Source organism: Saimiri boliviensis, chromosome 11 (assembly GCF_048565385.1).
Source record: "Saimiri boliviensis isolate mSaiBol1 chromosome 11, mSaiBol1.pri, whole genome shotgun sequence".
Lineage (NCBI taxonomy): Eukaryota > Metazoa > Chordata > Mammalia > Primates > Cebidae > Saimiri > Saimiri boliviensis.
Genome location: NC_133459.1, coordinates 36,575,675 through 36,603,578, shown reverse-complemented (window position 1 = coordinate 36,603,578; position 27,904 = coordinate 36,575,675). Strand labels below are relative to the sequence as shown.

At 42.7% G+C, this 27,904-nt stretch overlaps 1 protein-coding gene across 1 annotated transcript in view; it reads left to right on the top strand.

Moving 5' to 3' along the window:
• The window catches only part of MTF1 (metal regulatory transcription factor 1), a 59,842-nt gene that overhangs the window by 6,231 nt on the left and 25,707 nt on the right, over positions 1-27,904 (top strand). The window contains exons 3-7 of the mRNA XM_039473669.2: positions 19,348-19,586; positions 20,773-20,904; positions 23,489-23,562; positions 24,321-24,457; positions 27,048-27,125. Coding sequence (XP_039329603.1) covers positions 19,348-19,586; positions 20,773-20,904; positions 23,489-23,562; positions 24,321-24,457; positions 27,048-27,125 — 660 coding nt within the window. The remainder of the gene's footprint in view (positions 1-19,347; positions 19,587-20,772; positions 20,905-23,488; positions 23,563-24,320; positions 24,458-27,047; positions 27,126-27,904) is intronic.

The following is a 27,904-nucleotide window of genomic DNA, read 5'->3' as shown; positions in this document are numbered from 1 at the left end:
CCCCTGTGACATTTTCTCCAGTCTCTCATCAGCCTAGTCACCTTTGATTATATGAATTCCAGTCTTCCAAAGTCCTTTTTTTTTTTTTTTTTGAGATGGCGTTTTGCTCTTGTTGCCTAGGCTGGAGTGCAAATGGTGTGATCTCTCACTGCAACCTCCGCCTCCCAGGTTCAAGTGATTCTCCTGCCTTAGGCTCCCGAGTAGCTGGGGTTACAGGCATGCACCACCATGTCTGGCTAATTTTGTATTTTTAGTAGAGACAGGGTTTCTTCATGTTGATCAGGCTGGTCTTGAACTCCTGATCTCACTCTGCCTGCCTCAGCCTCCCAAAGTGCTAGGATTACATGTGTGATTCACCATGCCTGACCCCAAAGTCCTTTAAAAATCTATAGTTGAGCACAGTCTCATGAGTGTGAGTCAACTGGCGTTGAATATAGTATGGCTCTTATCTCTTATTCAGGAACTGTACTACAGTTACTATGTACTTTATATTTATTATCAGCAACATCTTACTACTAGCTTGTAGTTGGTAGTTTTTACAGTAGTGCTTCTTAACTGCAGGCAGTTTTGCCCCCAGGAAATGTTTGGCCATGTCTTAGAAACATTTTTGGTTGTCACACTGTGGAGGTGGTACTGGAATCTAGTGGTTAGAGGTTAAAGACACTGTTAAATGTTTTACAGTGCACAGGACAGCCCCCTACAACAGAATTATCTGGCCCAAAATAGCAATAGTGCTAGGATTGAGAAACCCTGCTCTAGATTGTTTTCATGTATGCAGCTGTCAGATCTTATAAAAATGAAAACGGAGACCTGCATGTAAGCCTTATTAAAAATATCTCCCGGCGGCACGTGGTGGCTCATGCCTATAATCCCAACACTTTGGGAGGCCGAGGTGGATGGATCACCTGAGATCAGGAGTTCAAGACCAGCCTGGCCAACATGAGGAAACCCTGTCTCTACTAAAAATATGAAAAATTAGGCTGGTGTGGTGGCAGACGCCTGTAATCCCAGCTACTCTGGAGGCTGAGGCAGGAGACTCTCTGAACCTGGGAGTCTAAGGTTGCAATGAGCCAAGATTGCACCACTGTATTCCAGCATTGGCAACAAGAGCAAAACTCTGTCTCAAAAAATAAAAATATCTCCCTATGACATTTTATCTTGTTGGTTTCAGCTGATTTGAGTTTGTAGGGGATTTGTAAGTTTGTTCAGCTCAACAAACGTGAAGCAAGGTGCTGTTATGTTCTATGGACACTGCAGATGATTTGGTAGTCGATTTATAACACAGAAGCAGAAATTGTTTACACTAATAATCATAGCCCAAGCACAAAGTGGTAAATGTGAAGGAGAGGTACAGATATTACACTGTGAGCACAGACAAGCTCACCCTTAATTTTGGGATCAGGGAAGTCTTTGTGAAAAAGGTAGCATTTGAGCTGGTCTTAAAGAATATATACAATTGGCTGGGCGTCGTGGCTCACCCTGTAATCTCAGCCCTTTGGGAGGCTGGGGCCAGCGTATTACCTGAGGTTGGGAGTTCGAGACCAGCCTGACCAACATGGAGAAACCCTTTATCTACTAAAAATATAAAAAAATTATCTGGGCGTGGTGGTGCATGCCTGTAATCCCAGCTACTTGGGAGGCTGATACAGGAGAATCTCTTGAACCTGGGAAGCAGAGGTGTGGTGAGATGAGATCGTGCCATTGTACACCAGCCTGGGCAACAAGAGTGAAACTCTGTCTCAAAAAAAAAAAGAATATATTACAATTAAGGAAAAAAGGAGGAAAAGGTTTTTCCAAGAGAGAGGAATAGCATACAACAAGGAATGTAGGTGGGAAACAGGCCATTTTCAGGGAATAGCCAGTTTTCCTGTTACAACAGAGGTCAGTACACTTTTCTCTGCATAGGGCTAAATAGTAAATATTCTGAGCTTTGCTGGCTATAAGGTCTCTGTTGGAACTACTCCATTCTCCCATTGTAGCGCAAAAGCAGCCATAGGCAATACATACATGAATGAACGTGGCCGAGTTCTCATAAGACTACAAAAACAGGCCAGGCGCGGTGGCTCATGCTTGTAATCCCAGCTCTTTGGGAGGCCGAGGTGGGCAGATCACCTGAGGTCAGCAGTTTGAGACCAACCTGGCCAACCTGGTGAAACCTTATCTCTATTCATAAAAAAAAAAATTTAAAAATTAAAAAAAAAAAAGACTTTACAAAAACAGACAGTGGGGTGGATTTGGTTCACTGGCTGTAGTACACTGACCCTTAGACTAGAACACAGGGAGTAAAAGGAGTTAAGGATGGAAAAGATAGTGAAGATCCAAACATGGAAGGCAGTGATAACCCTCTGTGGGTTTTGGACTGTCCTCTTGTGGAAATGGTAGAAAACGATTGGAGGTGTCTGAGCCAAGGCTAGAGTGGTTAAATATATAATGTGGTTAGAGTAGCATTTTAGAAAGATTGGTCTGGCAGCAGAGGTAGCTTGGAGGCAGAGGAAAACTGGAGGTGTCTTGCCTAGTTGGGAGACAGTCGTAGCTTCTGTTTGGGGTTACATTTAAGTCTGAAGAAAGGATAGTGGCCTTGTTTATGGGAAGAATCAAGAGCTTTTGTAGAAGCATGAGAGAACTTTGTATGTCTTATTGGAGTTTGAGGAATGAGCCATGAATTGGGCATGATTAAAAGGTTTTGAATAGGCTGGGCGCAATGGCTCATGCCTGTAATCCCAGCACTTTGGGAGGCCGAGGCAAATGGATCACTTGAGGTCAGGAGTTCTAGACCAGCCTGGCCAACATGGTGAAACCCTGTCTCTACTTAAAATACAAAAATTAGCCAATTATGGTGCAGCATGCCTGTAGTCCCAGCTACATGGGAGGCTGAGGCAGGAGAATCACTTGACCCCAGGGGGCGGAGGGTGCAGTGAGCTGAGATTGTGCCACTGCACTCCAACCTGGGCAACACAGTGAGAATCTGTCTAAAAAAAAAAAAAGGTTTTGAATCATGTTTATTGAAAGGATTCATCCATTTTCCCAAATCTGTTGAGTTTCTGCTATGTCTTAGCACAGCTTATTGATGGAGCTTCAAGTCTAGGTTTAGAGTTAAGTAGTTAGAGTCCGTTGTGGTAGATATTTTAACAGGGGAGTACTGGAAGTGCTGTGTGCATGCTGGGGAGAAAGTGGCTAACTCTGTTCGCCCCACCCTCCAAATGGTGATCCCATTCATAGGAATCAAGAAACACAGGAAAAGGAAAACGTTGAAGGAGTAATTAGTGAATTTGGTTGAAGTGTATCGAATGTACAGTCCTTGGAGAAAAGTAACATGAACAAATTGAAAGGTCATTGGAAATGTGTATCTAAGTCAAAGAAACAATTTGTAGTTAGAATAGTAGTAGAAAGGGTTCTTCAAACTATGGGTGGTTTACTCAAGGGAGAAGTAAGAGTTGACCTGAGAATTTAAAGCGTGGGAAGAGAAAGAGGAACCCAAGATCATGATAGTCAAAGAGATGGGTTGAATGCAGAGTTGTGGAAGCTGAAGGAAGAGAGTGTCAATAAATGAGAATATTCCTGTGTGACCCTGCAGAGGGATTGAGGAGCCCAAAGAAGCCAAGCCACTAGTTCTGCTGGTTGTGCAGTTGTTCACATGAGAAGACTTGCAGTAGAGCAGTGGGGCTGAAGCCAGGTTTTGAGTGATGAAGAAGTGAGTGGTGAGGAAACAGGAGGCAGGAAATGTCAAGTTGTGTGTGTTTTTTAATAAGTTTGGTAGAGGAAGAAGAGTGATGAGACAGCAGGAGCTAGCTCAAGGGGATCGAATCTTTTTTTTTTTTTTTTTTTTTTTTTTTAGCATAGGTAATTTGGACATGGTTTAGGTTCTAAACTTGAGGCCATCCTCAGCTAATGATTGCTGTGTGACAGTGTTTCATGAGCAAGTGTTTGGGAAACATTAAGTTAAACCAAGACAGAAATTTGTTGATTAGGACTTCCCAGAGCCTTTGATGCGCCAACAACTAAGAAGGAAGAAAATGCAGAATTTTTCAAATGCTTTAAACTTGAGAAACCATTTTTCAGATCTCATTTCCAGGGATCAGTGTTTTGTGGAACACATTTTGGGAAGTGCTGATCCAGGCAGAAGAGGAGGAGATGGTACAGAGGGAATGATTATGCAATCAGTGAAAACTGTCACTTTTCCACTTCCTGCTATTCAGATTCCTTTATTCTATTTGCAAGTCTGGTTTGCCATTCATGTCTTCAGGTCGCTGATAATTATATTGAATAGGCCAGGGTCAAGGATATTATGAGCACTTGGTTCAGTTTGCTGGGGATTTAGCTCACTCCACTTTCCTCCCACCCACATTTTTTCCTGCTGTCCATAAGACCCATGTGGAAGAGTCTATATTTTTGAAGTCAGTAGGTTTGGGGTTGGGTGGAGATTGAGGGAGAAGTAGCAGTAGCTTTAGTCTTTGAAAATCTTGCTTAAGGACCAGACATTCAGGAGGCTTGCCTTCCTGAAGGACTGTCTTAGCTTAACTTTTGTTGTGGCTGGGATTTTATTTTGGCATTAAAATCCACTTAACTGGCCTGAAGAGGCTGATGTTTATGACTACTTGATAACAGACTTAATGATCCTTTAGCCCTTCCGTACTCCTTTTCCCCTCATTTTTTAAGCTTGGTTTTTGGTTTTTTTTTTTCTTTCTTTCCCTCCATGCACAGGTGTTGCTCTTGAAATATCAGATCATTTGATAACTAGTTGGTCTTCTTGGCTTCACAGGCAGCTTATTTTCTGAGTCACATTTTAGCCTGAATTTCCTGTTTACTTCTGGTTTTTTCATTGTTTCGTATAGTACGGAGTTGGCTTACCTATTACTTCATTTTCTTTTCTTCATGCTTATCTTGTACAAAAAATCAACCAACCAGAACCTTGCCACAGAAAAAGTCCTACCACAAGACCACTGGTAATTCTGACTCAAATTTCACATATCTTATTCTCATACTTGTTATTTCATTACTATCTCCCTGTTGATTTGGTAGCTTTGAGATCTCCTCCCCGCCCCTCTCTTCCTTCCTTTCTTTCTCTTTTTCTCCTTCCTTCCTTCCTTCCTTCCTCTCTTCTTTTTCTTTCTTCCTTCCTGCTTTCCTTCCTTCCTTCCCTCCCTCTCCTACCTTTCCTTCTTTTCCCCCCTTCCCTTTCTTTCTGTCTTCTTTCTTTCCTTTCTTTCTTGAGACAGGATCTCACTCTGTTACACATTTTGGAGTGATTGCAGTGGTGGGATCATAGCTCACTGTGACCTCAAACTCCTGGACTCAAGTAATCCTCCTGCCTCAACCTCCTGAAGTGCTGGGACTATAGGCATGAGCCATGGCATTTGGCCAGCTTTGTGAAATTTCTTACCAAAATATTTTCATTCTGCTCAAAACAAAAGCATTCTTTTTTCTTCACTCTCTTTTTTTTTTTTTGTTTGAGACAGGGTTCCAATTCTGCAGCCAGGCTGGAGTGCAGTGGCATGGTCACAGCTCACTGCAGCCTACCTCCCAGGCTCAAGCCATCCTCCCACCTCAGCCTCTGTAGTAGCTGGGAGCACAGGCATGTGCCACTGTGCCGGCTAATTTTTGGTTGTTGTTTTGGCAGAGAGGGGGTCTCACTATGTTGCCCAGGCTGGTCTTGAACTCCTCGGCTCAAGCAATCCTTCCGCCTTGACTTCCCAAAGTATTATGATTACTAGTGTGAGCCACCATGCCTGGCCTTTAAGGCCTTTCTACACCAAGTCTCTAAGTAGCTGTGTTTTATTGTTGTTTGTTTGTTTATTTATTTATTTATTTTTTAAAAGATACTGGGTCTTGCTATGTTTGCCTAGGCCATGATCATAGCTCACTGTAATCTGGAGCTTCTGGCCTCAAGCAGTTCTCCCTTCTTAGCCTCCTGAGTTGCTGGTATTAAAGGCATGAGCTACCACACCTGGCAACTGTGTTTTCTTTAATTGGTTTTTGCAGTCCATTCTTGAATCCATGCCTTTCCAGAGAACCTGCCAGGACTGTCTAGTTACATGTTCATCTACCTCTGTCTGAAATGCATTGGTGACATGATGGATCTTCCATGGCTAACTGACCTTGCCAGTTTTCCACAGAGTAGTTAGCTAAAGAGTTCGAAAAAACCCTAGGAATCATATGCCACATTTATTCTACATGATGCGCCAAAGTATTCCAGGGTGTTGATTAGGAAAGGACTCTACCAGGAAGCACAGTTACGGTGACGTTTTTAGGCTGCTTGGTCTATATTGCTCCTAGACACGCCAGGAACAAATTGCATGGTCAGTGGCATTCCAAGAGGAGAGTTATTTTTTTTTAGTGTGACAGATTTCAAGTATAACGGGAAAAATCTGACTCCAGTGTTTTGGAGGCTTTTTGCAATGTATGTCCTTTACCATGGGAGACCTAGTTCCAATCTCATGCCTTATTATAAATTCCTCAGGCAGTGGAGTGATCCACTCAGGCAAACCAAGATCCACTCAGGCAAACCAAGATGTTGTTGAGTCTCCCAGAGGGGAACTACCCACTTTTTAGTCTTTGTGTACTGTGATTACATTTCTTTGGAGGTTCCCTTCTGAACTCCCATGGTTTGTAAGTATCCAGAGCAGGAAGCATTTTCCATTTACCACTATATGAAGCCATTTTATCAGTGTGTCTGAGTGTGTATTATGTACCTCTCCTTAGTAATCAGCATTTCCATCACTCAGGTCCACTGGCCTGGAAACGGGACGAGAGTGGTTTTGTGTACAATTGGGTTTCAAACATGGTATTATAGGAATTGTAGGTCTCGATTTACATTTTACATAGGCTCTACATATTAAATACTACTAACATTCTGCTATGATATGACATTGGCAAAAGAACCTGAATTTTAATTTTTTCCCCCTCTTATTTATGTCAGGCTTACTCGTTTCTTCTGTAATGTTCAAAGGGATAGTTTCAACCTAGGTTCCAGCTTTATTCTGTTGCATACTAGCTATGGGGCCTTGGACAAGCTGCTCTGTTTCCTTTTTATAAAATTGAAATAAAAATATCCCATTGCATCTTGTGAAGATTAAATGAGATTTATTCATATGTAAATATATAATAGTATATGTGTGAAACATTTAGCATAGTGTCTGTTGCATCATGGTTGTTCAGTGAATGTTCATTTGCTTTCTTTTCCTCATAGGCCTCATAGGTTCTTGAAGGAGGTGAGGAGGTAGTGTCCAGTTTAAGAAGAGGTTAAAATGTTCTTTTTGGCCGGGCACAGTGCCTCATGCCTGTAATCCCAGCACTTCGGGAGGCCCAGGTGGGCAGATCACGAGGTCAGGAGATCGAGACCATCCTGGCCAACATGGTGAAACCCCATCTTTCCTAAAAATGTAGAAAAATTAGCTGGGCGTGGTGGTGCATGCCTGTAGTTCCAGCTACTCAGGAAGCTGAGGCAGGAGAATTGTTTGAATCCAGGAGGCAGAGATTGCAGTGAGCCGAGATCGCACCACTGCACTAAAGCCTGGGCCACAGTGTGAGAGACTGTCTCAAAATAAATAAATGAATAAAAGTGTTCTTTGTTAGAAACTCTTTGGGAGGTGTTTTCTCCTTGAGACAAGGTTGTATATAAATTGTGATTAGGTTCCAGGATATCCTGTAGAAATCTTGGTAACCCCTAATTAGCTGAACTGTTGTATTAATACTGCCATGGAATGTAAACCACTTATTACTGTGTTATATTTATTGATTTTAATTTCTCAAGACAGAGTCTCACTCGGTCACCCAGGCTGAGTGCAGTGGTGTGATCACGGCTCAGCCTTGACCTCACCAGCTCAAGCAGTCCTCCCAGTTCAGCCTCCCAAAATGCTGGGTGAGCACTTATAGGCATGAGTCACCTTACCAGCCCATACAACAGTGTTTTTTTTTTTTTTTTTTTAGACGAGTCTTGCTCTGTTGCCCAGGCTGGAGTGCATTGGCATGATCTTGGCTCACTGCAGCTCCGCCTCCTGGCTTCAAGCAGTTCTCCTGCCTCAGCCTCTCTAGTAGCTGGGATTACAGGTGCACACTACCACGCCTGGCTAATTTTTGTATTTTTAGGAGAGACAGGGTTTCACCATATTGGTCAGGCTGGTCTTGAACTCCTGACCTCATGATCTAGCCTCCTCAACCTCCCAAAGTGTTGGGATTACAAGCATGAGCCACCGTGCCTGGCCACAACAGTGTTTTAAAATGAGAACCTGTTTGCAGTCCCCTGCAGGTGTCATATAAATACCAGCTCTTGCCACTCCTCTCTTTTATACTTGGCTTACTTTGACTTAGTATCAGGCCACTGAAAATTATTTCCATGGTGGGCATTTGGAACACCAGGCAGAGCTGATGGCTCCGAAAGAATGAGGACTTTTATTATGCTGGCAATGGTGGTGGAGAGGAGATGGCTGGCGTCTGTTGACTACTTGCTATGTACCAATCACTATGTTATGGGCTTTAATACAGTTTTGTATTTAATTTTCATAACAATCCTATAACATAGATACTATTAGCCCCATTGTACAGATGACAACCTGAGGCTTAGAAACACGCAATTAGCAAATGGTAGACCCAGGATTTCAACTGAGGACTTTATGGATGCCAAAGCCTATGCTTTCTGCCATCACACATAACTTTTGCAAAGATACAAGAATCAGGCACAGACCTGTTGGCTGTGAAAAGGGCTAAGAAATGAAGAGACAGCAGCATTTGTTTTGTAAGGTTAAAGGTTTGAAGTGTGGGGACAGCTGGATGAAGTCAGCTCTCATGGTAGGGGATGGGAGGACTGTTAAAATGAGGTCTTCAGGGTTCTTATATTTCTGAGCTTTTTGATTATCCATTATGGAGAAGAAATAATACCAGTGCCAATATGGGGAACAGAGTCGGACACAGGGAGAGGGAAGGGAAGTCCCTAGTGATGGGGAGGAAAGGGCAGTTTCTACAGCCTTAACAGGCAGGCCAGTAATTTATTTATGAGTGTTCATGTGCTAGGTGCTCAGAAGCAGGAACTCTCTTTCCTTATGGAGTAGGGGCTGTAAATGTGTATAAAATCTACTTCTCACTTTCACTTTATCTTCCTTCAGGAAAACCCCAGCCTTTTTTCTTTCTTTTTGCCTTTTCTTTCCATAGGCATTGGCTTTTTTCTTTTCCTAATTTTTTAAAGCTTTTGCCTTCTGGGGTCACAGTGTTTAATTTTCTCACTTTTGCTTATCTCAGTTACCTGTCTTCTCTGATTCTGTTACCATAACAAGGCAGTCATCTTTGTTAAATACTTCTGTATTCTAGAACTGCTCAGAACACTGTAAATCGGCATCAGTTCTCTGAAACCTCCTATTTTGTGCCCATTACTAGCATGAGACACTATCCTTCATGAACCCTAACCTGTGCTCCCTCCATGTTCCTTAACAGGGCAATTGACAGCCATCTGAGGCCATTCAGGAAAATTAAAGTCATGCTTAGAGCCTGAAGCTCTTTTGGAGGAACTTTTTTTTTTTTTTTTTTTTTTTTTTTTGAGACGGCGTTTCGCTCTTGTTACCCAGGCTGGAGTGCAATGGCGCGATCTCGGCTCACCGCAACTTCCGCCTCCTGGGTTCAGGCAATTCTCCTGCCTCAGCCTCCTGAGTAGCTGGGATTACAGGCACGTGCCACCATGCCCAGCTAATTTTTTTGTATTTTTAGTAGAGACGGGGTTTCACCATGTTGACCAGGATGGTCTCGATCTCTCAACCTCGTGATCCACCCGCCTCGGCCTCCCAAAGTGCTGGGATTACAGGCTTGAGCCACCGCACCCGGCTGGAACTTTTTTTTTAATGGACTCTTTGGTGACATTATGTTCATATTACAGATATTCTCATTCCTTTTTTAAAATATTTATTTATTTTGTATGTTAAGGTACATCTCAGCAGATCCTTTTTTTGTTTGTTTGTTTAGTCTTCTACTTACTCATCTTTTTTTTTTTTTTTTTTTTTTTAAATGGGATCTCACTCTGTCACCCAGCCCCTCATGTCTTTAAATTCAGGTTGGGGAATCACCTCCTTCAAGAAGCCTTTCTGAGTCATTGAAGTCTAAGTTAGATGTTTCTTTGATAAATTCCCATAGTATGCTGAATATCTATTATCAGTACAACTTCTCAAACCATATTGTTCTCATCTGATTCTCCTTTTGACTTTGAGCTCTTTGAGAGCAGGTACAATTTTTTTTTTTTTTTTTTGGTATTCCTAGCACCCAAGACAGTATAATTTCTGAAACATAATTTTTAGGATATATGAATGATAAACCTTAGTTGTACTGAAATGTTCCAAATGTTGCAATACCTCCTGTATGTAACCATGAAAACCTACATGGTTTTTGCAACTTCCTGTTCTGATCCAGTTTGAGGAGGTTTAGTTTTCCCTTTTTGTGAAATTCTGTGCTATTTTGAAATGATTCTGAAAGACACAGTATAGTGACTTCTCCCTACAAATGAGGCGAGAGATTACGCATTTATTCAGCAGTTTATTGGGAGTAGGCATTTACTTTTGACAGTCAACTGTCTTGCCCACTTTTATTTTTTATTTATTTTTTTGAGATGGAGTCCTGCTCTGTCGCCTAGGCTGGAGTGCAGTGGCGCGATCTTGGCTCACTGCAACCTCCGTTTCCCAAGTTCAAGTGATTCTTCTGCCTCAGCCTCCCGAGTAGCTGGGACTACAGGCATACGCCACCATGCCTGGCTAATTTTTCTGTTTTTGATAGAGACGGAGTTTCACCATATTGGCCAGGCTGATTTCGAACTCCTGACCTCATGATCCACCTGCCTTGGCCTCCCAAAGTGCTGGGATTACAGGCATGATCCCCCACTTTTTTTTCTTTTGTTAAAGTTTTTTTTTTTCTTCCTCCATTGTCAATGCTGAATCCCCCACTTTTAAATACCAATATTTTCAGGCTGGGTGTGGTGGCGCATGCCTGTAATTCCAACACTTTGGGAGGCTGAGGCGAAAAATGTATTTGAAGCCAGGAGTTCCAGACCAGCCTAGCCTGACAAAGTGAGACCCCATCTGTACAAAAAATACAAAAATTAGCTAGACGTGGTGGTACGTACCTGTAGTCCCAACTACTCAAGAGGCTGAAGTGGAAAGACTGCTTGATCCCAGGAGATTGAGGCTCTGGTGAGCAGAGATCATGCTACTGCATTCAGCCTAGGCGACACAGAGAAACTCCATTTATTCGATAAAGACATAAAAATAAATAAAACAAATACTTTACCCAGTCTGTGTCCTTTCCTAACTTGCTATATCCCCCTCTCTCTCTTTCTCTCTCTCCTCAGTGAAGTTTCTGGAAAGTGTAGTTGATATTGTCTCACATTCTGACTTCTGTTCCCATCACTCTAGTGAAGCTAGTTGTGCTGAGGCAATTATGACTTTGTGAGTCAGCTAAATTCAAGAGATGTTTTACCATCGTCTGTGCTACATTTGACCTACTTGACCATTCTCCTTGAAACTATTCCTTTGTCACATGTCACTTGTCCTTGTCACTACCTTTTCAATCCCACTGGTTTTCTTCATTTGCTCATTCATTCAAAAACTATAAACTAAATGCCACTTCTCCACAAGGCTAGTCCCAGAAGTTGTGTCAGTGAACAGGATAAACCTGGTCTCATGTCCACTGATCCTCTACAGTCCAGCTGGGAAGTAGCTATTCACTCATTTAATTGGACAAATATTTATTTAGTGCCTGTTGTTTTTCAGATACTGTTGTGCCTAGCCATGAAAGATAATTATGTAAATGGTTTAATCACATAATTATTGCATCTTAATTGTATCTTGTGCTCACAGGAAACCGTGAAAACCTATAATTAGGATACCTATTCTAGTTTGGGATGGAAGTAAGGATCAATCAGGAGGAGTTCCTAGAAGGATCATTTAGTGGAAGCTTGAATTGTGCAAGTAAAAAAACCTGGATGGGAGTAGAGTTTGGCAGGGCAGGGAGGCAGGAGGGGTAGTTAATTATTTATTGCAATTACTTATAAAGTTATCAACAGCTGTAGCATCTTAAGAATGAACTGCTGCTCTTATCATTCACCATTGTACAACAATGCAGCTTTATGATTGAGACATGCAGGCTCCTTTATCCCAGCATCCACAGTCCCGGTTCTCCTTCGTGGTGAGTGATTATTTTGAATTCCCTATCTGGCAGCACCAAAGAGGTTTTTAATCTCAGTGGGAAGTCAGAATATATGCATGAGAGGATAATTAACAATATACGTGTCAAATGAGTGGAGTAGTAAATATTATTAGCATTCAGAGAAGGGCACTGTCACGTAGACGTAGAGTGATTATGGAGGAGCTTGGAGTTCCTGAGGCTTACATTAAAGGAAGAAAAGGACTCAGAAAAGCAGAGAAGAAAGGAGCTAGGCATTTCCAGTAGAGAAAAAGGAGAGGGAAGTAGGAATTCAGTCTTGTAAATGGGTAAGAGTATACTGTTGTTTAGAAGCCTAGACAGAGCCTTCTGTTTGGCTGCTGACCGAGCAATATGATAGAAGACAGAAGCAGCCCTGGAAAGATCCTTGAATGTCAGGCTAAGGAACTGGGACTTTATCATTTGAGCAGAGAGATGGCATGTGTGGAAAACGGTTTTAGACTTAATCTGGCAACAAATGACTTCAGAATTAGGCACTGAGACATGAGAAGAATGCCTGGATTAGTGGTTCAATAAGGAATTCAGTTTAACAGATATTTATGGAGCTTCTCCTGTGTGGAAAGAACACAGTGAACAGGTGAGAGCACTTGACTAAGGAACCTAAAGACTTATGCAAGATCATATGGGGGTTGGGCAGATGGGAGAGGGGTGGGAGGGGAGACAGGAGTAGGGGCCCTCCTTACTACCCTACCCACACAGGTTTTAGAGGTTAGCAAACTGTGGCCCACAGGCCAAATCCATCCAGTTACTTGTTTTTCTACAGCCCTTGAGCTAAGAATGGTTTTTACATTTTTAAAGGATTTTTTTTTTTTTTAAATCAGAGGAGGAGTACATCATGATATATGAAATTCAAATTTCAGTGTCCGTAAATAACAGTTTTGAAACAGAGTCTTACTGGTTCATTTAGGTATTGTCTGTTGCTCCTTCAACATGCAGAGGTGAGAAGTGACAGACCATAAGGCCTACAAAGCCTAAACTGTTTTTTGTTTAGCCCTTTACAGAAAACTTTGCTTATCCTTAAGTCATACTCATCTCAAATCTCTTTTCTTTTTTTTTTGAGACGGAGTTTCGCTCTTGTTACCCAGGCTGGAGTGCAATGGCGCGATCTCGGCTCACCGCAACCTCCGCCTCCCGGGTTCAGGCAATTCTCCTGCCTCAGCCTCCTGAGTAGCTGGTATTACAGGCACGCACCACCATGCCCAGCTAATTTTTTGTATTTTTGGTAGAGACGGGGTTTCACCATATTGACCAGGATGGTCTCGATCTCTTGACCTCGTGATCCACCGGCCTCAGCCTCCCAAAGTGCTGGGATTACAAGCTTGAGCCACCGCGCCCAGCCTCTTTTTTTTTTTTTAAGATGGAGTCTCACTCTGTCACCCAGGCTGGAGTACAGTGGTGCAATCATGGCTCACTGCAGCCTCAGGTCACTGCAACCTCCGCCTCCCAGGTTCAAGTGATTCTCTTGCCTCGGCCTCCTGAGTAGCTGGGACTACAGGCCCGTGCTACCATGCCTGGCTAATTTTTTATATTTTTAGCAGAGATGGGGTTTTACCATGTTAGCCAGGATGGTTTCGACCTCCTGACCTTGTGATCCACCCACCTCAGCCTCCCAGAGTGCTGGGTACAGGCGTGAGCCACTGTGCCCGGCCCTTGGCTCTCTCTTCTGAAACTAAATGTCCCTCTCCTACCTGAGGCTTTTCCCTCCTCCTGGGGTTTCGAATCTTTCTCTTATTTTCCTCCTTAAATCCTCAGCTTCTCCTTCTTCCAGGACTTTTCTGCCTCCAAATATGTTCAAAACTAACTTACTTAAAAAAAAAAAAAAATCCAGGCCAGGAGTGGTGACTCAAGCCTGTAGTCCCATTGCTTTGGGAGGCCGAGGTGGGAGGATTGCTAGGGGCCAGGAGTTCCAGACCAACCTGGGCAACATAGCAAAAAATGTAAAAGGTAGCTGGGTGTGGTGGCATGTGCCTGTAGACCTAGCTGCTATGGAGGCTGAGGAGGGAGGATCACTTGAGCCCAGGAGTTTGAAGTTACAGTAAGCTGTGAGCATACCACTGCACTCCAGCCTAGGCAACAAAGACTCTGTCTCATAAACAAAAACAAAAAAACTTTATCAACTCAAAAGTTCACTTGTGCTGCTGTAATTCATCTCTAGCCTCCGCCTCCAGTTTAGCTTTCACTCAGTCATCTGAATCCGGACCCACACCCCAGAAGTCTGCTGAAACTAGTCTTGCTGTCATTAGTGAAATCCTAGCTGCTGGATCCAGTCACTTCCCATTTATCTTCCTTGTTTTCTCCAGTATTTAACATTTTGATCATTCCTTTTCCTTGATAGCCTTTTTCCTTTAGCTGCAGTGACATCGTTCTTCTTGGTTTCTCTTCCTACTTCCCCAGCCCTTTCTCCCACTCACTGGCCAAGGGCCTCTCTTCTTTTACCAGTACCTTAAACGTTCTTGACTTTTAGAGGTCTATCCTTTTTCCTCTTAGGAGAGTTATTATTTTATTGAGTACCTACTATATGCCAGCCACTATATTAAAATGCTTTACACATTTATTCCTAACCCTTGCAACAACCCTAAAAAGATTGTTTTGTTTTCTGTGAAGTATAAATAAGGAAACTGAAGCTTAGTGAGTTTAAGTAATTTTCCTAAAGTTACACAGTAAGTGGCAAAGTTGGGAACTGAGCCTGAGCTAGCTTTGTTATGTAGCTAAAGTCGGCTGTTAACTGTGTGCCAGTGGCTCCTGCCACAGACTTTCTTTTTAGCTTGCAGCGTGTTTGTCCAACTGCCTCCCAGATATTTCCACCTGGAAGTCCTAGCAGCACCTCCAGCCCAACTCATCATCTTTCCTCAATCCCCATCCAGCCCCACATTGGTAGTGTACCATCTATCTAATCATGAAGGCCACAGTCTTAGGGTTGGTTTTAGCTTTGCCTCCACTCCACCCCTTCCACTCCTCAGCATCCAGTTGTTCCTACAGCCCGTTGTTTCTCCCCACTTTATTTCTCTGGAATTCACCTCAGGATATTCACTGTCACTTCCCTTGTTCAAGCTCTTTTTGTCTCTCTCCTAGACTGTTGTTCCTCAGCTCTTAATTTCTGTCTCTTCTACTCTCTTACCCTTCCAGTCCATTCACCACAAGGATACCAGAATGATCTCTCCTAAACCCAAATCTGATTGTGTTGCTATCTTGGTTAAAACCTCCCCACTGTCCTGTTCCTCACTCCATAGCTTATCTAAGGAGGCCTTGCCTTATTTTTCTAGACTCTTCTTCCAGTCTCTCACATACTGCAGATGTTTGTGGTTTCATGATACCAGCACACGTACTCATCTCTCTATGTAGTTCCATGCTGTTCCCTCTTTCTGGAAGGCCCTTTTCTTCCTGGTTGACCTGAGGAGCACCTTGCCATCTAATCCTTAAGAAATAGACAAGCAAAAAATATCCTCAGTTCAGAGAGAATACCTCAGCTTCTCGACCTTCACTGATTTCTGCTTTGCGAGGGGTTAGATGTTTCCTTTTTCCTGTTCTCCAAGTACCTTATGCGTGTATCTGCTGTAGAGCTTAGCACAGTGTATCATGATTGGTACACATGTTCATTTCCTTACAAGTGCTGTTCCTTCAAGGCAGAGACTTTTGTCGTGTTTACTTTTTTATCCATGGTATCTAGCATGTTGCCTGGGACATAGTGATTCAGTAACTGTTGAATATTAAAATAGTAGTAGCGTAGTTGTATATATGGACTAAGGCTTTGAAGAAAGACTGGGATTAAAGATTTATGCACATGAAGATGATGGTTAAAGCTAATAAGTAGATGATACTAACACCTTGATATTGTATGGCATCAAATAATTCACAAAGTATTTTCACAAATGCTTTATCTATTTTTGTTCCACCCAAAAGCACTGTGAGACAAGCAGGGCAGGCATGCATATTTGCATTTTAGAAATAAAGAAGCTGAAACTCAGAGAACTAAAATTGTGTGCTCAAGAATTATGTTGAGGCTGGGTGTGGTAGGTCATGCCTGTAATCCCAGCACTTTGGGAGGCCAAGGTGGCAGATCACCTGAGGTCAGGAGTTTGAGACTAGCCTGGCCAACATGGTGAAACCCCGTCTCTCCTAAAAATACAAAAATTAGCTGGGCATGTTGTCATACCTGTAATCCCAGCTACTCGGGAGGCTAAGGGACGAGAATCGCTTGAACCTGGGAGGCAGAGGTTGTAGTGAGCCGAGATGGCACCATTGCACTCTAGCCTAGGCAACAAGAGTGAAACTCTGTCTCAAAAAAAAAAAAAAAAAAATTATGTTGAACAAAAGTGCCAGAATTGAGCCTTCTGCTATCAAGTCTAATGCTTCTCCTACTGCATCAGTACAGATACAGGAAATGTTTGGGAGATGAGAGACAAAGTTTGGAATACACCTACACTTAGATGGTAAGGGAAAGAAGTGTCTCAGAGGAGTTGGAAGATTGCCCCAAGGCATTACTGTGTTGTGAAGAACAAGTTTTCAGACACTGAGGGCATCATCAATGAGGTATTTTTGTGAATAGTAAGGAAAATAGGGAAGGATGAAAGAGTTTGACTACCAGGAAGTTAAGAGCATAATTTCATACAGTGAAACCACCTTGCCATCTGGTTAAGAAATACATGGGCATTGACAGAAATGGAGGCACACATGTCAACTGCCCTTTTTTTTTTTTTTTTGAGACGGAGTTTCGCTCTTGTTACCCAGGCTGGAGTGCAATGGTGCGATCTCGGCTCACCGCAACCTCCGCCTCCTGGGTTTAGGCAATTCTCCTGCCTCAGCCTCCTGAGTAGCTGGGATTACAGGCACGCGCCACCATGCCTAGCTAATTTTTTTGTATTTTTAGTAGAGACAGGGTTTCACCATGTTGACCAGGATGATCTCGATCTGTTGACCTTCTGATCCACCCGCCTCGGCCTCCGAAAGTGCTGGGATTACAGGCTTGAGCCACCGCGCCCGGCCAACTGCCTTTTTTTTTTTAAATTTTTAAAAATTATTTTTCTTTTCTCCTTTCTTTTCTAAATCATCCAGCCCAAAATGTTATTTTTTTTTTTCTGTAACCTAGGCTGGAGTACAGTGGTATGATCACAGCTCACTGCAGCCTCAGCCTCCCAGACTCAAGTGATCTTCTCAGCCTCCTAAGTACTGGGACTATAGGCATGTGCCACCACACCTGGCTAACTTTTGTATTTTTTGTAGAGATAGGGTTTTACCATGTTGCCCAGGCTGGTATTTTCTTTATTAATATTTTTATTGCTATTATTGTTTATCTACTTTTTCTTCCCCCCTTTTTTTCTTTCTTGAGACTGGGTCTGGTTCTGTCCGCTAGACTGGAGTGCAGTAGCAATTGTAGCTCATTGTAATCTTGAACTCCTGGGCTCAAGCGATCTTACTTCAGTTTCCCAGATAGCTGGGACTATAGCTGTGTGTCACCATTTTGTGGTTTTGTTTGTTTGTTTTTGGTAGAGATAGGGTCTTACTGTGTTACAAGGTGGTCTCGAACTCCTGGTCTCAAGTGATCCTCCTGCTTTGGTCTCCCAAAGTGATGGGATTACAAGCATGAGCCACCACACTCAGTCTTCTTCTTCTTCTTCTTTTTTTTTAAACAGGCTCAATTTACTTTATTGTTCTTGTGTAAAATCCTTATGTTATAGCCACAGTTACAGCCTGGGTCCTCTGCACAGAGACTGGTGAAATGGTCAGTGAATTCCTGATAGGGAGACTTAGTGAATACAGTCTCTTTCCAGAGATCAGGGGTCAGGTCTTAAAGGTGGCCTTAAGGATGGCTTTGTCCAGGGTAGCAGTGCAGCCCCTGGTAGAGGTGTAGCAGTTGTCGGTACCAGCCATCAGCAGCAGTTTGCTGGGCATAGGGGTCAAGATGATGCCAGTGTCTGGGGTGGGGGGTGGGGAAGGAATAAGGTGCACCAGCGCAGAGCCACAGCAGCCTGTCACCTTGCAAGGGACAGCGTGGGGCTTGCTGATCTTGTTCCCTCAGTGGCCTCTCCACATAGGGACAGTGGAGAGCTTGGCCAGGATCATGGGCCCTTGGATGACATTGGCAATCTCCCTGGAACACTGAACATCCAGACTGATGTGGCCCCTGTAGTCCCCAATGGCCTTGAACCTGGTGTGCTGGCCAGTGCGGGTCTGCCTTTGCAGAGGTGTAGTCTTCAAAACCTCATCCTTGAGAAGTGACCCCAGCAAACAGTCAGTGATCTCAGATTCTTTGATGGGCAGGGAGAAGAGCTAGATCTCCTCCAGGGACTTGATCTTCGTGTCCCGGACTAGGCAGCCCAGCCTGGTGATGGGCATCCACTCCTTCTTCTCAGCCTTGCCTCAGAGCTCCATGTCCTCAGCCCACCCACAGCCATGACCCTGGCCCCCATATCTCTGTCAAACAAAGCCTCTGAGGAAGCTGCTGGGCCTCCCATTCCAGGCCCTCCAGGCCATCCGCTGCATTAGAGTTATTGGCCATTTGGTATTTGTCAGAGAAGCAGCTCTCTTTTTTTTTTCCCTTAACCTTCTACCGTGAGGTGAAGAATTGATTCCCCTTTCAAGAAGTTTGATGGTGAAAGGAAACAAGAGGCTGGTAGTTTGAGAATTATCACACCACCAAATATTCCAAGAAATTTGCAATATTTAGTTGTCATTTTGTTGGCTTGAAAATATGCAGTGGAAACAATCTAGGGAAATACTGTTTGATGATTAAGTATGTAAATTTCAAGATGTTTTAGACTCAATTTAATAGTGATCAGTTCCAATCAAATTGTAGTACTAGAGGTCAAGGTGTTTAGTCAAGCCTTAAAGTTGAGATTTTATTTGAATACAGATAGCTGTAACAGTATAATGTACTTTTAGCAGATAGGTGTATATAGAGTCTAAAAACACTCTTGTATTCATTTAGAATATTTACATACATATAGACTGATTTCTTCGCCATAAATCATTATGTGTTGTCCAGGTATGATTTGATCAATAATAAGGTTTTGCCACTTTGCTACTAGAGGCTGTTCTTCTGTGTTTATAATGAAAACCCATCTGTATTGTCCACACGTCTTGGGAGCGGAGCTCTGGGTGGGGGAGTTAAGCCCTGGGCAGCTTTTTTGTCCTGTTGATGAGGTGTCTTCTGTCTGCCAGGTAAAGCGGTACCAATGTACCTTTGAGGGCTGTCCCCGCACCTATAGCACAGCAGGCAACCTGCGAACCCACCAGAAGACACATCGAGGAGAGTACACCTTTGTCTGTAATCAGGAGGGCTGTGGCAAGGCCTTCCTTACCTCTTACAGCCTCAGGATCCACGTGCGAGTGCACACGAAGGAGAAGCCATTTGAGTGCGACGTGCAGGGCTGTGAGAAGGCCTTCAACACACTGTACAGGTCAGCCTCGTCTCCACTGCTCCCCCAGCCTCTGACCTTGACCTCGTTGTGACTACAGAGCTCCTTCTCCTTTCAGAGGAGAGTTGTTCACTTTCAGGGCTTTAAAAGAGCACAGCTCTGTTCAACTGTGTAAAATTCATTTCTGCCAGATCTCAGAAAATGAAAGAAAAAATTTTAAAAACGCGTTAGAGAAACTTGTTACTTAAAGATGGACATGTCTTGGGCTGGTTAGGAGTGACAGTACATTTATGTTTACATTTGCATCTCATGGAGCAGCATTCTGGCCTGGGCATTTTAGTGCTTGGCATAGAGTACTCTCTCTCCTTGGCTCAGGATCTTTGTAGTAAGGCTTCTGTAGTCTTCTTTCCTACCTCACCTTGAAGGACTTTTCTATCCTGAGAATTGGCGAGTGGCCCATTCAGTAGCCAATTGTCTTTTCCACATTTGTATCAGGAGACTTATTAGTCTTCAATGTTGAGTATAAAGTGACAGAAATAACAATAGCTAACACTTAAAAAATACTCACTGTGTGCTAGGCATGATTTTAAGTGCTGATCCCCACAACAGCTGGTAAGTAAATGGGAGTGCAGAGGGGTTCTATAACTAGCTCAAGTTTCCCCAGCCAAGCAGGATCTGGGACCAGGATTTGAATTCCCAGAAGTCTGTCTCCAGAGTTAACACTCTTAGCACTATGCTATTCTCTGAATTTCTTTTGGGGCAAAATATGTTGTATACTAATATGTTATGGGTATAGAATTCTTACACACTTGATCCTGAAGCACATTAAGCTGGCATGGGGAGGCTGTGTAGAACTTTATGATAAAGGGAGGCCGGGCATGGTGGCTCACGCCTGTGATCCCAGTACTTTGGGAGGCCAAGTTGGGCCGATCACCTGAGGTCAGGAGTTCAAGACCAGCCTGGCCAACATGGTAAAACCCCATGTCTACTAAAAATACAAAAATTAGCTGGGCATGGTGGTGGGCACCTGTAATCCCAGGTACTGGGGAGGCTGAGGCAGGAGAACTGCTTGAACCCAGAACCCAGGAGGTGGATGTTTCAGTAAGCTGAGATCACGTCATTGCACTCCAGCCCAGGCGACAAGAGCGAAACTCCATCTCAAAAAAAAAAAAAAAAAAAAAAAAAAAGAACTTTATGACAAAGGGAATTTCTCTGGGATATTCTGCAGGCTGAAAGCACATCAGAGGCTTCACACAGGGAAAACGTTTAACTGTGAATCTGAAGGCTGCAGCAAATACTTCACCACACTCAGTGATCTGAGGAAGCACATTCGAACCCATACAGGGGAAAAGCCATTTCGGTAAGTCTTACGGTTTTCTGTTTGTCACTGACCAGGTTTCAGCTGGGGGTCTTGATATACTCTGAAATTTTTCAAGAGAGAAAGAAAACTTCATTTACTAGCTCTTTCTTTGGCATTGTTAGCTCACCCCAGGATAGCTATAACCAACCACTGCAGATTAGAGGGGTGCTGGTGGAGTCCAAGAACACCCTTACTCTGTGGGTGATGGCCTTTCCACATCATTTTTTCCATTTATTTTTGAGAAGCATTTGTTGAAACTTACTCATGTGGTAGGTACTTTTATTAGTGCTAGAGAAATACTCAGAAGCAGGCTTTCTTCTCAAGAACCTTTGGTGTCAAAGAACCACAAATTTGTGGGTAATATCTGAGGCTGCAGGATTCCCAAAGTGCCTTGAGCCCAGAGAAGGGGTACCTACCTGAGAATCAAGGAGGGCAGCGGGTGAGGAGACGAGAGGAAATGAGAGGTAGGAATGCTTAGCTTAGTGGTGCCATTGTTACTTGTTCAAATTATTGCTTTGTAATACCTTGTGTATACACAAACATATAGGAGCATCCATTTTTATTCATATATGTCAACATATGTTTATCTAATAGATACATGTACTGTGTACTATAAACTTGAAGGAGGTACTTGGGTTATCTGCTTTCTTCTCTGCTCATAGTATGTAGCATGATTCTGGGCATTCAGTAGGTATTCAGAACCATCTTTGGGATTATTATATGACATTTTTAATGAGATAATCAGTTTGTAAAGATTTCCGATAAATGTAATATAGATAGATGTATTGCAGAAAACTGCCCATAAACAATGTCTTTGAGGCTGGGCATGGTGGCTCATGCCTGTAATCCCAGCACTTTGGGAGGCTGAGGCAGGCGGATCACTTGAGATTAGGCGTTCAAGACCAGCCTGGCCAACATGGTGAAACACCATCTCTGCTAAAAATACAAAAATTAGCCAGGCATGGTGGCGCACACCTGTAATCCCAGCTACTCTGGAGGCTGAGGCAGGAGAATTGCTGGAAACCGAGAGATGGAGGTTGCAGTGAGCTGAGATCGTGCCACTGCACTACAGCCTAGGCAACAGAGTGAGATTCTGTCTCAAATAAAAATAAAAATAATAAACAGTGTCTTTGAATTTTGGCAAGGAATATCACAGTTCTATTCAAGGCATTAAATATGTACCTGTTCCTTTTCAAACCACTCATCTCATTAGGGTACTTAGAAACAAAAAGTCTTCAGAGACAGTCAGCTCTTAGATACCAATCAAATGGAATTGTGGGCTTGGTGTGGCAGCTTATGCCTGTAATCCCAGCACTTTGGGAGACTGAGGTGGGAGGATCACTTGAGCCCAGGAGTTCTGAGACCAGCCTGGTCAACATAATGAGATCCCAAGTCTACAAAAAAATTTTAAAATTAGTTGGGAGTAGTGGCACATGCCTGTGGTCCCAGAGATTTAGGAGGCTGAGATGGGAGGATCGCTTGAGCCTGGGAGGTTGAGGCTGTAGTGAGCCATGGTCATGTCACTGCACTGCAGCCAGAACAGAGAGAGACCATGTCTCAGGAAAAAAAAAAAAAAAAAGTTTTGTTTTTTAAATTTATAGATGGATTCCTGAGTCATGATCCCTTTAAGGGCAAGAGTAGTTAGATTGTAATTGTTTACTCTACAGATGGATGCTCTGAAGCTTAGGTTATTCTTTTTCCCCCATAGGCTGCTGAGAGAACTCTGATTTCTATCCAGTCACATGCATTTATTTTTATGATTAAAACTGCGTTTTTTTGAATATTCAGTAAGACTTTAGACATGATGATGATTATATGTAATTAAAAATGAACATGCTTTAGAGAAGCTTTCTATTTAAAGAAAATATTTTGGTTTATAAGAAAATGCATTCATTCATATAAGTAATTAAGGAATGTCTGCTGTGTGCTGGAACTACAGAAAGAGCTACGTGGATCCTGTGCTCAAGTAGTTTACACTCTAGGAGAACACATAGCAGATGTATCCACGGAGGTAAAATAAGATTGGAAATGAGAGGTGGCATAAAAGAAATGTGAAGAAATGCCTTAGGAGCTCTGAGGAGGGAAAGATTTCTTCTAGCTTTGGTTATCAAGACAGTAAAAGAGAATGAAGTAGATCTCAACGCACAAGATTATAGATAAGTTACTTGAGCCTGTCTTCTGATTGATTTTTTATATTTCAAGCCCTGTGCATATTCGAGAGCCACTTTGCTCACTCTTGATATTCCTAATGTTCCATTGGCAGTAAATTTTTCATATGGACTGTCACTGTCAATAGAGATCTGTTAAGTAATTCATCAAAAGACTTCTGTTGTCAGGGCTCTCAGCGTGGGCCTTACCTGTAGAACAGGAAGTATTTATCCTGGGCACTCAGTTCCCTCTGATCCCAGATACACCACCTTACTTTTTTAAGGACCTCTCATCATTCCCGTCTCTAAAACCAGTGTCATCAATCTGATCCTAGTGTTCTGAATATTTGTTTTAGTTTGTATTTGTAAGAGATGTTCAGAATAAAGGCCTATTAGCTAATGACTCCTGTTTCTCTTTCCTTAAACAACAAATTTAGGTGCGATCACGATGGCTGTGGAAAAGCATTTGCAGCAAGCCACCACCTTAAAACTCATGTCCGTACACATACTGGTGAGTTTAGGCCAATTTTTATTTTTTTATTTTAACCATCATCAAGCCTGTATCTATCAGTATTTCTATTGAGACCTGTAGAGCTAGGTAAATTTACAGAGATATATATCCTGTATATATACAGGTGAGCCTAATTAGCTTAGCCTTACCTGGAATGTTTGAGTTTCTTTCAGAGGTGGACCTCAAGTATTCAGCCTTAAGAAATGAAACCGGCCAGGTGCGGTGGCTCACACCTGTAATCCCAGCACTTTGGGAGGCCGAGGTGGGTAGATCACAAGGTCAGGAGTTCAAGACCAGCCTGGCTAAGATGGTGAAACCCTGTCTCTACTAAAAGTACAAAAAATTAGCCGGCCATGGTGGTGGGCCCCTGTAATCCTAGCTACTTGGGAGGCTGAGGCAGAGAATTACTTGAACCCAAGAGGCGGAGGTTGAGCCGAGATCATGCCACTGCATTACAGCCTGGGTGACAAAACGAGACTGTCTCAAAAAGAAATGAAACCAATACAGAGATACTCTAAAAAAGCAACTTGTGAGAAATGAATCTTCTCTTTTAACTTCCCAGCAGCAGCCATTCCCAGTGCTTTGCTCTGCCTTGAGTTTTAGGACTGAGATGATTAACATGTAATTTATTCAACTTTTAACAACTGTTACCCAAACTCTCTTAATAATACTTACTTTCCTCTGTTAGGGAAAAGTAGATTTCTTAATCCAGTTCAATGACTTTATGGTAAATTAACACTACTTTGTTATTCTTGCAGGTGAAAGACCCTTCTTCTGCCCCAGTAATGGCTGTGAGAAAACATTCAGCACTCAATACAGTCTCAAAAGTCACATGAAAGGTCATGATAACAAAGGAAACTCATACAGTGCACTTCCACAACACAATGGATTAGAGGTATGTGGTGTTTTTGTCTCTTGATCTGAGTACCACAGATCATCAACAGTTGTTTGTGTATCATGGTCAAAGATTAAAATGTCTTCTCTGTGTGTCTATTAGTGAGAAGGAAGAAGTCAGGGTCAAGATCAGTGTCTTGACTTGCTTATTCAACCACCTACTCAACGTCTCCACCCAGATACCATCTACTCTTATCAAACTTACCATGTCCAAACCTGTTCTTCCTGCAGCCTTTTTCATCTTGGTAAATGGCAGCTCTGGTTTTCTAGTGGCAGAGGCCAAAAATCTTATAGTCATTCTTGAGTCCTTTTTTTCCCTCACACTCCACATCTGCCAGCAAAGTCTACCAGCTCGCCCTTGATAATTTATCTAGAATCCGATCATTTCTTCTGATTATTTTGTTTAGTCTACTATTGTCTTTTTGCCTGGATTATTGCAATAACCAGTTAAATGGGGTTCATAGGACCTCTTCCGCCTCTGCTCTGTAACACACTGTTCTACATATGTCAGCCAGAGCGATCTTTATGAACCATAAAGCAGATAATATCTGTCCTCTGCTCATAACCCTCCAGTAGCTTTCTAAATTTTTACTTATTTTTATAGATTTTTTTTTTTTTTTTGAGACAGAGTTTCGCTCTTGTTGCCCAGGCTGGAGTGCAATGGCGCGATCTCAGCTCACCGCAACCTCTGCCTCCTGGGTTCAGGCAATTCTCCTGCCTCAGCCTCCTGCGTAGCTGGGACTACAGGCACGCACCACCATGCCCAGCTAATTTTTTGTATTTTTAGTAGAGACGGGGTTTCACCATGTTGACCAGGATGGTCTCGATCTTTTGACCTCATGATCCACCTGCCTCAGCCTCCCAAAGTGCTGGGATTACAAGCGTGAGCCACTGTGCCCAGCCTATTTTTATAGATTTTTGAAAATTATTTTAACATAGAGATGAGCTCCAAGCAGTCTCTCCGATCCCCACCACCACCACCACGCCCGCCCCCCATCTCAGCCTCCCAAAATGCTGGGATTACAGGCATGAGCCACCCCACCTGGCCTCCAGTAGCTTCTAGCTTCTTGTATCAATGGAAATAAAAGTCAGAGTCTTTATAGTAGTTTACAGGGCCCTACACCTTCTGGCCTGGTTGCTTCTCTGATCTCATCTATCTCTCTTTTATTTTTGTTTTATTTTATTTGAAACAGGGTCTTGCTCGGTCACGTAGGCTGGCGTACAGTGGTGCAGTCTTTGCTCACTGTGACCTCTACCTCCCTGGCTCAGGGATCCTCCTGAATAGCTGGGACCACAGGCATGCGCCACCACACTCAGATTTTTTTTTGTATCTTTAGCAGAGATGGGGTCTTCACCATGTTGCCTAGGCCAGTCTTGCTCTCCTGAGCTCAAGTGATCTATCTGCCTTGGCCTCCCAAAGTGCTGGGATTACAGGTGTGAGCCACTGCACCCAGCCTACTTTTTTCTTCCTTTCACTTCAGCCATATAGTCCTCTTTGTGGTTTCTTGAACCAAGGAGTGCCCTCTCGTGCCCCTAGGCCTTTATACTTGCTATACCCTCTGCTTGGAACATCTTCCCCAGATATGTGCACAGCCCATACCCTCTTTCCTTCACTCTCTACTCAAATGCCACTTACCTAAGAGGGCTTTCCTAACCATCCAATAAGAGCAATCCTACTCCAGAGTTCCCTACTCCCCTTACTCTCTGTAACACTTATCCTCTCAATTGTATGTTTATTTGTTTTTTTGTCCTGTCTCTCCGCAAGAACGTAAGCTCTTTGAGGGAAGGACTTCAGTTGATTCACTATTGTATCCCTGGGCCTGGAACAGCATCTGTTACATAGTAGATGCATCATGAATGTTTGTTGAGTGTGTGCATGAATAGGAGCATTTAGGGCCACCACCTAAAATGTGCATTGGGACTGGCATTCTGGGAATCCAGAGTTCCCTTAGCTTGGGTAGTGGGATTTGAGTACTGAATCCCCAGCACCACTCTGAGTAAGGAGCCCTTCAGTGCCCACGTGGGAGACATAGTCATGGAAGGAACATTGACTTTTCAGTCAGAAGCACTGGATTTGTCTTCTGCTAATTAGCTATGTGTTTTGGGGCACTTTGTTCCCAATGTCTGAGCATCAGTTTTCTTATATTTAAAATGGGAATGTAAGTTTGTGGCAATTTGTTACAAAAAGAATTAAAAAATAGGGATATAGAATAATACTGCCAAGGTTTATATGAATGGCAAATGAGGTCATGTGAAATCACTGTAAATGATGAGACCAAATATACAGATAGTATTAATTTCACATTATTATAGGTTTGTTACTCTGGAGCTTTAGTCGTGAAATAATGTTAAAACTCTTTATTAATCACCTTTAAGAAATGAAGAAACATAACAGATTCTTCTAAGAATATCAGGATTTTTAAAAATTAACTGATTCACTTAGTCCTTGCTTTGGTTGGCTTATACTTCTTCAGATAACACATGTAGACATGTGGAACATTAGGGACTTTGTAGTCAAGTGCTTTATTACATGATATTCCACTATACATCCTGGTTTTTGTTACTCAATTAGACTTTTTTCTCTTTCACAGGATACAAATCACTCACTTTGTCTGAGTGACTTGAGCCTTCTGTCCACAGATTCTGAATTGCGAGAAAATTCCAGTATGGTAAGTGTAACTGTAATATCTATGCTAGAAAAATAAGGGCAAGAACTGAGCACTCCTTTGGTGGGAAAATTGAGGCAGGCCAGTCTTTGATGTTTTCTAGATTTAACTGTGTTTAATTACTGACTGTATAGGATTTTTTTTTCTTCTCCTGATAAGAGTTCTATTAGGAGAGGCTTTTCTCTCTGATGCCTGTTACCTTTTGATCCAGGTCACTCACTCAGTAACCTCCTGGCCCCAGAAAATTTCTATTTTTACTCATTTAGCAACTGTTTATTGACCAGGCACTGTGCCAGTACTGAGCTTATAGTGGTAAAAAAGTTGGTATAGTTTGTCCTTGAGGAACTTAACATCTAGTACTGTAAGACATAGCCAGGATTCTAGTTTCTGGACTTTCTCAAACCCTGTCTGTCCCACCTGGCTTGGTCCTTTCCCTTTTTAATTTTAATTTTGTTTTTTATTTGTTTTATGCCATGGGGAGAGAAAATTTGCCCTTTTAAAACTTACTAGTGTTTTGAAGAAACCTCTTATACAGGCCTTTATCTGCTAAAGGACAAACCCACTTTGTCTTAATCTGATTGCTTTGATTCAAGCTGTTAGGAAATTTTACTGCCATTCCCATTGGCTCCATGATGCACCTTACAAACCACTGCATTGAGTCTGAGCTTATGCAGCCTCCACTTTGTTGAACGTGAGAGTTTTGCAGTATTGCTAACACTAATTTTGAGTTTGGGTTTTTTGTTGTCATTTTTCCTGGTAAATAAATATAGCATAGGGTATAT